The following is a 13,408-nucleotide window of genomic DNA, read 5'->3' on the forward strand; positions in this document are numbered from 1 at the left end:
TCAGATTACGAGTCTGGCGCTCTACCACACTGCCGCTTATTCATTTCATTATTATTCCATAAGTTTTATGATACCTGACATAAAAGAAATTTTGTTATTACACTTTTCAATAATATACTTTAACTTTCCTTATATTTACACAGTATTACATAATTACATTACATTTCATAAGAAAAATTATTATTTATTTTGAAATATATTCAGTAATTTTTCAATAACTTTTATTTCACTTTTCATCAATTTCATATAATATACTTTCAGCAAAATATTTCCATCAGAGCCACCCGCTAAAAATATTATGAAATCGATGAAAAGTGAAATAAAATTATTGAAAAGTAATAACAAAATTTTTTTTTATGTTAGGTATCATGAAATTTACTGGATTTAACAGGAAAAACCTGAATTTTTACTAAAATATTGACAAAATAACAATAAAATGGGATCAACTGAAAGAGAATTTCAGTAAAATTTTATTATATTTTCAGTAAAATATTTCCATCATGGATTTAAAAAAAAATACGTTAAAAGATTATACATTTTAAAAATTTGTGCACAGCTTCACCGAGTTTGCTTATCTTCAGCTGGTAATGTCCATTTCCCAGACTTATATGGGAGCGTAAATGAGTTCCGTTACTCGGTGAGCTACGGTGCAGAGCGGTGCAAGCGAGCGCGCTACGGTCACTGTATGTACCAGGAATTTGAGATAAACTTCATACGCAATTGGATTCGCAGATTTCTTTTTTATACTGGTTTTATTACAAATTAAACATAAATAATATATTAGATAAATTAGATTAATATGAATAATGCAAAGTATTTAGTTCTTATCAATGACAGATTAAGAGGAAACGCTCTTTACGGATCAATTGATTATTTAACTTATCGACTTGATAGAACTGTCAGAATCCTAACCTCCTAACCTCCACGTTCTTCGCAAACATTAGTCAGTGCCAATTTTTGCTGTTGTTGTTCACCAGGTAACTATTCTTGCTTCTATTTCTTACGAATAAACATTGTTGTGATAATACAATTTAATAAATTAGAAGATAAAATATAAATTTACAATACGTGAAACAAGTGAGTACTTTTCCAACAGTTGTGCTTTTACAGGTTATAATGTATGTACAGTTTTTTAGTGAAAAAAAGAGAAGAGATGTAGAAAATAATAAATTGTTAATATAAGAAATTATAGTACAGCGTAAAGGTACAGAAGAATAAAATATTCTCACAATATTATTTTTACATTTATAGCTAGAGTTATATTCGCGAGATATATGATTTCTGGCAATTTTTCAATTTATTCATTCACAAGCAGTAGCAGCTAAAGCGTATTAATTACAAGTAGAGCAAGCCAAAAAGTCATATACAAAAATCTGTCCACTCTTTAACTTGTGCTCACGCAGGGAACGTATTATACAGGGTGTAATTTTCATTAAATGTGAGCCACTACTTCAAGAGCATATTCTACTCATCAAAATAAGCAAAAAGATTCATATAAATATATTTATATGTCTAAAAATGCATCATTTTACGTCACAGTTATGTTTAAGTTAAAATTTAAGTCAATTATAAAGCGTATTATTTTATTTCTAACATACAGGAGAAAATAAAAGTGAAATAAAACAAATCTTAATAAAATAAGTGCTTAAAGTGACCGCCTTCAGTCATATTTAAAGGGACACAAAGGATATGATTCACCAGCAGTTCTTTGGTGTCCTCATGTTTTTGGAGACATCTAAAACAAATTATCTATTCCCTGTTGACAACATTAATAATTTTCGTCAGTGCATTGAAAACTAGTGCAATGAAATACGCAACACGTCGGATGTTTGTGAAAAGGTGAGAAGATCGCTAAGAAGACGGGCGGAGCAGTGTATTTTGGCTCGGGGCGGTCATTTTGAACTTTGAACATTTGCTCTAACAATAAGATTTGTTTTATTCAACATTTATTTTTTACTGTTTTGTATTGGAGGAAATAAAATAATATACTTTGTAATTATCTTAAGTTTCAACCCACACATAACTATAACGTGAAAACGACGCATTTTTATATGTTTATATGAACTTTTTTATTATTTTGATAAGTTACTACGAATAAGTTATTTTGAAAAGTCTACTTATTTTAATAAGTAGAATTCGTTTTTGAAGTAGCGTTAACTCCTAACATTTATATTCTCATTTTTATTCTTTTAATATATGTTACAAATTGCGTTTTTGTAATTTACAATCGAAAGTCATTCTCCCTATACATCTTTTGTGTATATTTCGAATTCGGTGATGCGTATACACATATAATAAATATGTTACCGAATTCATATGCAAATACAATGTGGATTTAATCGCATGCATATATAGATTTTCCTGAAGTTAAATCTCGTGCTCCCGTAGAAGAAGAGTGTCGTACTTGTAAACTCTTTTATTATATAGTCAATACTTTAAATAAGATTATTTTTATTCTTTCGCACAAGATATATCTTACAGTATTTTTGTATGTTTCAGTATACGTGTGTCAATTGAGAAAAAGTGATCCATCGATTGTATCGCAATCAAAAGCAAGTCGAATCATGATATCCCTAACGTTCATGCTCTTCTATATATATATATATATATATATATATATATATATATATATATATATATATAGAGAGAGAGAGAGAGAGAGAGAGAGAGAGAGAGAGAGAGTCCGACCGAAAATTCGGTTTCAGTTTCGGCCGAAATTGTTTATTTTTCACAGATTTTTGCAAAGACTTATTTAAAAAATATTTTTATTTTATGTTTAAAAATTTTATTATTAAAATAATATGATTGTGATACTACGAATAGTAATATAGCATACTACGGATTGTGATAATAGAATTGTAATAGTGATAAGAAATTAGAATTATGATAATATGTGCAATTATTATTTTAACAATTAAATTATAATATTTATGTAGAAGAAGTATATACCTAGTATATATTGCAACCTCGAGAAGAATACTGTCACAACTCAAAAGATTTCAATTTTGAGTTAAGCCCATAAAAAATATGCCTAATATGTTACCTACGTCCTATAATATAGTGTCACAAGTCTATATACGAAATCCGCTGCACGGAGCAAAAGTCGTTATTCTTTTAAACTGATTATGTTGCGGTTTTCTAGATATATACTGTCATAAATAAATTCACAAATGAATCACAACAAACCTCTTCAAGAAACAGTAATAAGTTTCATTATAATAAAATATTATAATTGTATTGCATTAGTTATTTCACAATTCAAAGAAATTGAATTTTTGTTTTTCCTCTCTCCTGAAAACTGTAAATTTTTGAGTTGTGACAGTATTTTTCTTGGGGTGCGATATGTAGCATATACGTATGGTTTTTCTAGAATTCTCATTGAAAAAATCAGCTTAGATATCGTTTATTTGACCCAACTGACCAACTTTATTTAAACAACGCTACGTTTCGACCATAGATTTCGGTCCTTTTCAAGCGTCTGGATATGTCCGCTCATTATTAGTACTACCACAGATCTGACAAGATCCGTCTTCGACGATCGAACGACTAAAGAATATGTCGTTTCAACATACATTTTTATTATTTAATTCTTTGGATCTCAACGGACAAGTTACGTAAGCGCTTGAATTTTATATATTTACTTATGGACTTATACTCACGTTGCACGTTGTAACTTTCGATGTTCAGTTTTTAGATGTGGCGTAGTTTGGGAATTATGCTTAAATAATTAATAATTTGTATACAGACGCTTGAAAAGGACCGAAATCTACGGTCGAAACGTAGCGTTGTTTAAATAAAGTTAGGCAGTTGGGTCGAATAAACGATACCTAAGCTGATTTTTTCATTATTCACTGGCGATTTAAATTCTCATTTTGACTGTTTTCATTGAAAGTTTCTGTTTTCATTTTCGGTTTCAGCCAAAATTGACACATAACAGAATTTTCGGTTTCGACCGGAATTAAAAAAGATTGTTTTGGTCGGACTCTAATTACATATTAGAACGCGCCTCTTACGACTTATTGCCTCAGATCCGTTTCGAACGAGACGCCCTTTTAATTTCGGTTTACTCGTTTTCCCCTGGCCACGTAATACGGATCGTATGCTGCAAAAATTTCATCGAGCGTACCGCGTCGGTCCCTCGGTGGTAGTCGCACGTCTGACAACCGGTTCGCGTTAATGTCGCAATTATCGCCGTTACATCTAGACGTTTCCATCAATAATATTCTTAGAAGACCCTCCACGACCGAGAGACTCATTATTTTAGCGCGATCCTCGTCGTTTATATTTCGCGAGTTCAACATTGAGGAGAGAACGTCCTTTTCAAAATCTTGCGGCACTTTCTTACCTCGAGATATAAAGTAAGGTTCCTCGTCGTTTAAATTTCGCGAGTTCAACATTGAGGAGAGAACGTCCTTTTCAAAATCTTGCGGCACTTTCTTACCTCGAGATATAAAGTAAGGTTCCACGTCATTTAAATTTCGCGAGTTCAACATTGATGAGAGAACGTCCTTTTCAAAATCTTGCGGCACTTTCTTACCTCGAGATATAAAGTAAGGTTCGGTTAGGCGCTCTAAAATATCACTGTGCTTGTCTCTTCGCTCTAAAGACAGCGACTGCTGAATTTTCCTCTCTATATCCATCAACCATTTATCTTGTTGGAACTGCGGTTTAATCTTGGGTTTAATTTTACAAGTCTTGCAAGCATTACGCTTCTCTCGATAATTTGAAATCTTTATCTCGGAATTGTCGGAATTTTTCAAATTGGATTCGTTTATTAATTGCGAATCTGTTATTCCTATATTGTCTTTATTAATTTCACCTCCCTCATTCTTTACTTCCCTTTCGCTCTCTAATTTCTTACGATGCGCGTAATAAAGTTTCCATGCTTTTTCGATGGATTTACGATCTGTATCTTTTTCATTCAAGTTTTCTATTCCATTGTGGTACGGATCTTTATTTCGAGATAAAATGAAAAAGTTATTAGGTGTGCCTGGATCATTTAGCTTATTGACGTAAGCTTTAAGCTTCATCTGTTTGTATATTCCATTCTGTTCGATATTTTTCTTGGGATTTGCGTCAATTTCATAAATATCGTGTTTTTTACGAGTATCGGGGAGTTCCTGATTTTTCAGTAACATTGACCTTTTATTTCTTTTATTTATATTAATTGCCAAATGACTTTTGCTATTATTGAATCTCCCAATTTGATCGATTTTCGCAGTTTTGTTGCTGCCAGTTTCAATATCGTTAGGAATATCTTTGCGCTGGATTTTCTGTTTTTTCTGAACAAGATCTGTGATTATACCATTCGCGAAGATTTGATTCTGCTTTGTAAATTTGAATCCACGCAACGATCTTTTCGCCAAATTCTTCAGATCATTCTTTTCATATTTTTTAATAAAGACATAGCTTGTATCCTTTGGCTTCTCAGCTTCTTCCAATATTTTATCGATTTTGAAAGATTTTTCACCACTATTTTCCATTTCGATGATCGTGTTATTTACATCTCTGATTATATCTTGAAGAGAATCATAGTGATATCTTTCCTTTATCTGATTGTTCTTTACATCAGTTGTTTTATCCTTAGCTCCTCTGTTTGTCTTAGCGAATCTTCTCACTCGGTTTTTTATCAAGAATTTTTTGTTTCTGCTTGGATAACCGAGAGCCGCTTCGTAATCTTCGATAGTTTTGTCCTGGATAGCTTGTTCTGTATCCTTAATTCTATAAATTTTCTTTCCTCGTGTCAATATGTAAGGATCGCTATTGTCACGCTGAGAAGAGTCTATGTAATCGATATCTATGTCAACCCATGTCGGCTCCTCCACGTAGAACGGTTGTTGAATCTGCCAGTTGTCTTGACAATAGTTCTTTCTTTTTAAGCAATCTTCTTGTAGATCGTTGCCAACATTCTTATCTTCTTGTATGCCGATGGAGATCAAAACTCTCGGTTTAATGCTGTCCAGTTTTGACTTATCGAAAGATAGGTCGTCCTGTGGAAACCGCGCCAAATCATGCCGCCTGTAATGAAATTATAATATACTTTATTTGTTTTTCGTTTAAATATTTTATTAACGATTAAGACTTTATTTAATAATTGACTACAATTGGCTATCATTGTTATGACAATTCGACCATTGGTTTTGGTCGAATTAATTTTGTCAAGACATTTTCGACCATGGGTTTTGGTCATTCTAAATTAATGTAATTTGAAGCTTATATATAAGCATTGTAATTTTGAAGCATTCGTGACGCTACGCACTCGTTCAGTTTTTGAGCCAATCATTGCAGCACGCGACGATCAGCATCGTAATTTAAATATTTAAATTACGATGCTTATATATAAGCTTCAAATTACATCAATTTAGAATGACCAAAACCAATTAACTATTGTCAAAATTGTTGTCAAAATTGTTGTCAAAACTATTGTCAAAATTGTCTCGACAATTAATCCGACCAAAACCAATGATCGAGATGTCACGACAATGATAGCCAATTGTAGTCGATTATTAAATAAAATCTTAATCGTTAATCAATTATTGGCGGAAAAAAAATACTTTTCTGTAAATATTTTATTATACATATTGTTTTTCAATTGCACCTGCGGCAATTTGCCGAATCAATTTCTCTTTCCTTATTTCTTGTGAAAATTTTTATTATACTCCATTTTTAATATTGCATTAGTAAGGAATTTTATATCACAAATCTTTTGTTAAATGAGAAATAAGGAATTAAAAATGAATAGGATTTTATTATTTTTGTATGTTTATTAAACACTGATACATAAAGATTCTTTACTTTTCGATATGCCATATGAAATTTGGCCTCTGATTATTTGGTTTTTGTAATAATATATTAGAAATTCAAACATATATATAGGATAAAATTTATGTTTAAATTTTTAGCGCAGGTAAGACTGTAAATGTTGTTGTATTACCTGATGATTGCGGGCAGTTTTCTTGATTCGTCAGTGAATCGCGTATCCGAAATTTGGGGAAACTGTCTGTCGTCTTCATAATTTAAGGATTCCTCTATTTTGGAAGGAACATCTTTCCGTGGTATTCGCTTTGTTTTCCTATTCCACAGTTGCTTATCGCAAATCCATGCCGTCTTCAGTCTTGGGTGGTTTTCCATCTTAAAACACAAAATCAATTTTTTACGCACATTACTGCTGAATCTTAATAAACCATAGAAAACGATGAGTATGTCGATTTTCTTTATTTTACTGAAGTCAATATTCAATACTTTGGTGCGGTATTTTTGAGGAAACGGTTGTAATATATTGTACCAAAACGGTTATAAACAATGTTTTACTTACTAGAATATTTTCGGACACTGCTATTGATAGCAAAGTTATGGCCAACAATATTTGCCTCATTGCTGGAAGATAAAAGATTTATGCGTACATAGATTACACATAGAAATAAAATAAGTGTCAAATCAACATTGATATATACTTGTATATACGCAAGAATTATACGCAAGAATATATACATATAATCTCCTTATAAGAATTTCAATTTCTTATTTCAACTTTTTTTCCTTGATTGAACTATATAAAACTTCATTTAACTAAATAGCTGCATTCAAACAAGTTTTCTTTGTTCAATGCAATATAATCTTATTTCAAGATTATACATTCTTGCGTATATAAGTATCCAAGTATATCAGTGTTGATTTGACATTTCTTTTTTTCCTGTGCATTTTTATTTAATACTGTGATGTGCCTAGTAATGTAGGCATAATGTACAAAAGTTACGTGTCGATAGTTTTGTTATAGCGATCTTATTTTTATCGAGAATATTTATCGTTTAGTGTCATATCCAATTAGTAAGACCATTATGAATATCGACATCGATCATGCGAAAATCTAATTCTGTTCTATCCTATTTTATTAATTATTGCGTAGAAAAAAGTACTAACAATAAGTATTTTATTATAATTAGTTAATTATGAATTTCTTAGAAGAATCTACTACAAAAATTTGGGGACACGATTAATGTTTGAATCGGAGATATCAAGCTTAACGAATAAAGGAACACGCATTTGAAAAAATTTATTTTACTCAAATCAATTAACATAATTATCACTTTACTCGTTGCACAGACACGGAGAATATATTAATTATTAGAGCTCGACAAATTTAAAAAGCATTGCTGATAGTTTTCAACTGTAATTGACATGTATTTAGGCTATTATTACCGAAATTAATTCTCAATCGTATTAATACAGTTAATACTTGTCGATGAAAATAGAAACATTAAATTATCATAATTGCTTGTTGGTTTTCTTTAAAGAAACTGTTGATCAAAATTTAAAAAACCATCTTTAATCGATCTATATTTTATATAAAATCAGTATGATAAAGGATGGAAGATCGCGAAAAAAATATGCTGTCTTCTACTAACAAGTCAATTATCGGCATCCCTTACCTGTTGCGGCGTTCACCTGTTGGCGGTGTATCTCCGACGTTCGCGAGTTCCTCGACTAGAATGGCGACGGGCCGACTTCTGTGCGGATATTTATGTCCGTCGGTCGAAAGCCCCGTGGGTCATCCCGTTGCGGTCGAAAGATTAGGCGGATTGCATGGGGAATTCGTTCACCTGGCGCGGATGCCCACGCCAATCTACTCCGCCAACGAGTGCAAACATTCTGACGTCCACGTCTGTTCGCCTTGGCCGTCGTAACGTTATGATACTTATTGTTAGAAACATAAGATATTGTATAGGGGCAGCGCGGCAGAAAAAAATGTCACCCAGTTTTCCGCCCCGAGGGCACGCGGCGAACCCGTGCTCCGCAGTAGACGTAGTGTGATTGACTGACGTACGTAGTTATATCTTTACGGTTGCACGAGGATCGAAAGCTTGATGGTGAATTTCAAGTTGATTAAATATCGAACTGCATGCATAGGATAAATCAATACGAGATTCAGGATTTGATAATTTGATAAATAATTACATTATATAAGCGTAGTAGAAATCACATCGTGACTTCTTTATATATTGCTTTTTCGCCCTTTTATCGCCCTAGTGGAAAAATCCTTTGTCATTTGTATAAAACCATTTTTATTAGTTACACTTTCATTATAATTGTTAAAAGTTGTGCGTGATTTTTAGGTGAAAAAAACTGATTTAGCCTGGGCACAAACTAAGAAATTAACAAAAATGGTAAGAGTTCACAAGAATTATACGTTAGGACGCAAAAATTATTTTTGCTAATTAAGTGAAAAGGACACAGAGCCGTAACAAGGTGTCGTTGGTTTTAATTTTTAATTAGGTCGAAGTTTATATACGTTTCGGCCTGACATTAGCCCATCCTCAGTGTACAATTAATATCTGAAAATTTTATAGACACAGTAAACGCATATCACAAAGGTATTTTCATGGCAATATTTATGGATCATCCAAACAGGTCATGTCTTATAATTAAATTGTCGCGAGGATAAAAACAATAAGTGTCGAGAAGTAGAAGTAGTCAACAACCTTGTTACGGCTCTGTGCGTTTTTCACTTAATTATTGATTTTTAATCATTCGAGCCTTCTAAAATTATTTTTTGCTATTATATGATAATTAAAGAGATAAATAAATCAAATATTGTAAAAAAGTAAACTTGTCAAAAATATATTATATGCTTTTAAAATATATAAATACACAAATTTACGTGTTTTCTAATTTATTATTCAAAACTTTCTATATATCCATTAAAAATTTTTGAAATTGATGTATTAACAAACTATTAAACACATATATTACTTAATTTAACATCTTGTTTCTCTATATTTTATAAATAGAGGTTCAGATTTCTCGGCGATGGCGACTGTCCAGACTGGTTGTTGGCGGAAATCAACACGCTTTCGCGAATGGTATTTCTCAATTCTTTGTTTCTCCCTGTGGGATATATTCCCATACCTATAATAAAGTTATATTAGAATTCTCGATAGTTATACATATAATGAAAAAGACATTGAGATATTTTTTTTTTAATAAACATGTTCAATATTTCATTTCTAGACTTCAATTAAAATGAAAATGCTAGGTCAAGCAGTGGCTAAATATTTGACCGAAGGGGAACTTAATGTAAGTAATACAGATCTACCGCTAAAAAGTTACGGTTTGAAATTATTTGTTTTTTATTGCTAACATTGATACACAAAAGCCAATAGGAAAAAATTATTTTAAATAAGATTCATTATTTTGCTAAAACTTGTGATAATATGTCAATACTTTCTTTCTATCAATGATTATATCGAATATCTTTAATTTGAATTACTTGTAAATTTATATCCATCTCGATATTGGTCGAATAGAAAATAAACGATTAAAATTTTTAATTATGTATTTTTCTATTTCGAGTATATTTTAATTGTCTTTAATTGCACTAAATTTTTTAGGAGGAAAAAGTAAAAAAGATCACACAAGACGCCAAACTTGGTGCGTGTAACTTCGTATATTATTATTATAATCACCAAATGAAATCATGCGATAAATAGCTGTTAAAAGAAAAGAAAATGTAGAGATTTGCGTTTTATTTAGATGTAAGTGATGCGAAAGCAATAGTAGCCGCCCTCGAATTGATATTCACATCTTCCGCACGATATGGCGTTTCCGCCGCTGACTTGAGCAGCGAACTGCAACAATTGGGACTTCCGCGAGAACATAGCACAGCTGTAGCAAGGCTTCACACAGATCACTGTCTCCAGATCACGTCTGTTCTTTCATCTCAATCTTTAAGAGGTGCAAGCTCTACATTTTTGTAAAACTAAATTGAAAAGATATGTGGGCTATCAAGTTTAATTTTCGAAAAAATCTTAGCTCGTCAAAGATATAAAAACTATAGACTTTTATATCAGTTATGTCTGACAATATTTTTCGATTGCATCGAATATGTTTTGGTTTATGCAAAAATTTACATTCCAATTTTTATGTTCGCAGTCAGTCGCTTGTCCTCCATCGATGTACTACCTTGCGATAGCTCGTCGCCTGTTTCCGCTGTGACGTTAAAATTGAAGAAAGTAAATGGAAAAGAGGAAGATTCTACTATAAATATCTCCAAAGATGATGTGCAAGTGTTATTGAAGGGTACGGAAACACAGAATTTAGTTATAAAAAAGAACTAGTAGCTTTTTCTGAGATTACTTTGTTACAAGAAACCCATGCACTATACTACAAATTTTCAATTTCATGCTATATGCATATAAATGTTAGGCATTTTATAAGAAAAGATTTATAATAAATTCATGTTTTTCTTTTTCAGAATTGAAAAGAGCACGGGCGCTAATGGAAAATTTGTGAATATTAAATAAAATAATAATTGCGACATTTTCTACCATAATTATTATAATTTACTGATGAAAAATATTTGCTAATTACCAATAAACATGTCATGCAGAAAATAAGATTCTATTCCTTTCAAGTCCTGGCAATTCCCGTTTCAGCAAGATTGATCGAAGGAATTATAAGGAGACTCGAGCGCATCAAGCTGTTCATCGAATAATTTACTTTTATTCTCTTAGTAAATGAATATACAAAGTTTACATTTAGTTTACTGGTTTATACGATGCATTGAATAATATTGATACGTTGTGACGATAATAATGTCGCTGTTAATAATCGCGCGTTTCCTTCTTCCCTCTGCTGCGTTCATACGTATTCGAGCACGATGTGTCGGAACGTGTCGGATCGTCGATTATCAAAGTGTCGGAATTAAGCGTGCGCAGGGAATAACGCTGATTTGTTCGGAACGCGTTGCGCATCGGATCTTCATGTACGATCCTTCAGCCTTCACTCTTCTATTTTTCCCGATCTGCTGAGACCGCGCTCGAAGATACACGCGCAACCGAACGAAGTAGCGATACGAAGCGACCATCTTGCAGGCGGGGGGAAAAGAATGTTTTCCAAAAAAAAAAATGAACTTTAGGCCAGCATAGATTCTCTCGGAAATCGGGAAAAAAATTGCGCGAATTGCCGAATTTACGCTTCGGACGAGCCGGTAAACGAACTATAACAATGGAAAGGAAATCCCTTTCGATTGTATATAACTAATGAGACGCTGTGTCGAACGGTATACCGACATTCTCATGGGAAAACGAAGTTTCGTCGGTGAATACCTTTGGAATCGTGCTCCATGAATATCTTTTTTTTTTCTTTTAGGGCGCGCGCAAAGCGATAGCGTTTAATCGTTAAATTCGAATAAATACCAAGGGCTAGTCTAATCAGTCTTTATACAATTATTCGTACACATTCGCTGTATATGTGTCCATCTCGCTCGCGCTCTTATACACGCATGCATACACTCGCACTCTCTCTTTCTCTCGCGGTTCTCTTCGCTCGACGCGACTCTTAATTATTTACAAGTGTTTCGGAGGAGCCGTCGATATAATGACACATCGATTATGCGCTCTCTCGCGGTTATACACACGTTTCCTGGGACGCGATTCTTTGGAGGGCTCTGACCGGCTCTTTCTTCATCATGCTCTTGCTCTGAGGTGGAACCAAGGATTTCGCGCGATCAATGATTAAATAATAAGAAAAAAAAGGGGATTTCGATTAGCCAATTTTTCTCTCGGCCCTTGATGTCATCTACTTCGTTACCTCAATCCCGTGCAGATGACTTTACAAATGAAAAATTAAAACTGTTTAGACGGATCCCTGCATATGTTTTTTTTATTACATTTTTTATTCTGATCTTATTGTATTTGATTGTGTGTGTGTTTTATATTCTCTCTCTTAAATGATTGAAAGTCCAAATAAAGATGGGAGAATTGATTAAAAATTTAAACATAATTCTTTACTTATGAGGATAAGTATGCACTGTTAAATTCGTAGTTAAATTCGTGTTAAATATATTCAATTTTAATAATTTTTAACCATTCCTATAGGTCGCTACTACTTCTACTCAATATGTCATTAATTCTACTAAAACAATGTTAATTTAACTAAACTAATAGAGTTAAAATAATAATGTTTTGTGTTAAAATAATATATTTCGACACACATGGTAATTAAAAATAACAAAATGTTATTTAACTCAAGGTATTGGTTTAAATAACAGATGAGAATGAGAATATAACGACCCGATTTTGCTGTTAATCAATTTAGAGAATTGCACAATATCGTACTTGACATCACTTTCGTTAACGGGTTAAGGTACGAGTGATTCAGGGCTGCGTGTCACATATGGCAATAGAGATCTTGCTCCTTGCTTCCGAAACGCCTCCGGTGCGGAGCCTTCCTCGACTGCATTACGATCACACCTACGTCTAGGTTCTAGCCGGATCTAAAACGAATTAGAGTACGGTCGCTGACGCTAGACGGTAAAAAAATATTTCTGCGAGAGGCAGCTTTTTGTATCTCGTCGCTGCTCTTGTTTCTCGCGCACACGTCGATGTCGACTATTATCTGATTTTAATCG

At 32.8% G+C, this 13,408-nt stretch overlaps 2 protein-coding genes across 5 annotated transcripts; one reads left to right on the forward strand and one right to left on the reverse strand.

Moving 5' to 3' along the window:
- Positions 1–758: 758 nt before the first annotated feature.
- LOC139825272 (COMM domain-containing protein 4) lies at positions 759–11,393 on the forward strand. 3 transcript variants are annotated; one of them, XM_071797858.1, is made up of 9 exons: positions 759–977; positions 2,500–2,552; positions 9,114–9,164; positions 9,789–9,860; positions 10,009–10,074; positions 10,389–10,428; positions 10,531–10,731; positions 10,930–11,076; positions 11,252–11,393. In XM_071797858.1, the coding sequence occupies exons 3-9, from the start codon at positions 9,162–9,164 to the stop codon at positions 11,287–11,289; spliced, it is 567 nt and encodes a 188-aa protein (XP_071653959.1). In that variant the 5' UTR covers positions 759–977; positions 2,500–2,552; positions 9,114–9,161; the 3' UTR covers positions 11,290–11,393. The 3 variants fall into 3 exon arrangements, with proteins under 3 accessions (XP_071653959.1, XP_071653958.1, XP_071653957.1); XM_071797857.1 differs by lacking the exon at positions 2,500–2,552 and having other exon boundaries at positions 9,097–9,164; XM_071797856.1 differs by lacking the exon at positions 2,500–2,552 and having other exon boundaries at positions 760–977.
- LOC139825271 (uncharacterized) lies at positions 3,985–8,570 on the reverse strand. 2 transcript variants are annotated; one of them, XM_071797854.1, is made up of 4 exons: positions 8,430–8,570; positions 7,316–7,377; positions 6,935–7,131; positions 3,985–6,018 (listed from the first exon to the last, which is right to left on the reverse strand). In XM_071797854.1, exons 2-4 carry the CDS (start codon positions 7,373–7,375, stop codon positions 4,053–4,055), a joined length of 2,223 nt encoding a protein of 740 aa, XP_071653955.1. In that variant the 5' UTR covers positions 7,376–7,377; positions 8,430–8,570; the 3' UTR covers positions 3,985–4,052. The 2 variants fall into 2 exon arrangements, with proteins under 2 accessions (XP_071653955.1, XP_071653956.1); XM_071797855.1 differs by lacking the exon at positions 8,430–8,570 and having other exon boundaries at positions 7,316–7,404.
- Positions 11,394–13,408: the final 2,015 nt, after the last annotated feature.

Source organism: Temnothorax longispinosus, chromosome 2, assembly GCF_030848805.1.
Source record: "Temnothorax longispinosus isolate EJ_2023e chromosome 2, Tlon_JGU_v1, whole genome shotgun sequence".
Classification (NCBI taxonomy): domain Eukaryota; kingdom Metazoa; phylum Arthropoda; class Insecta; order Hymenoptera; family Formicidae; genus Temnothorax; species Temnothorax longispinosus.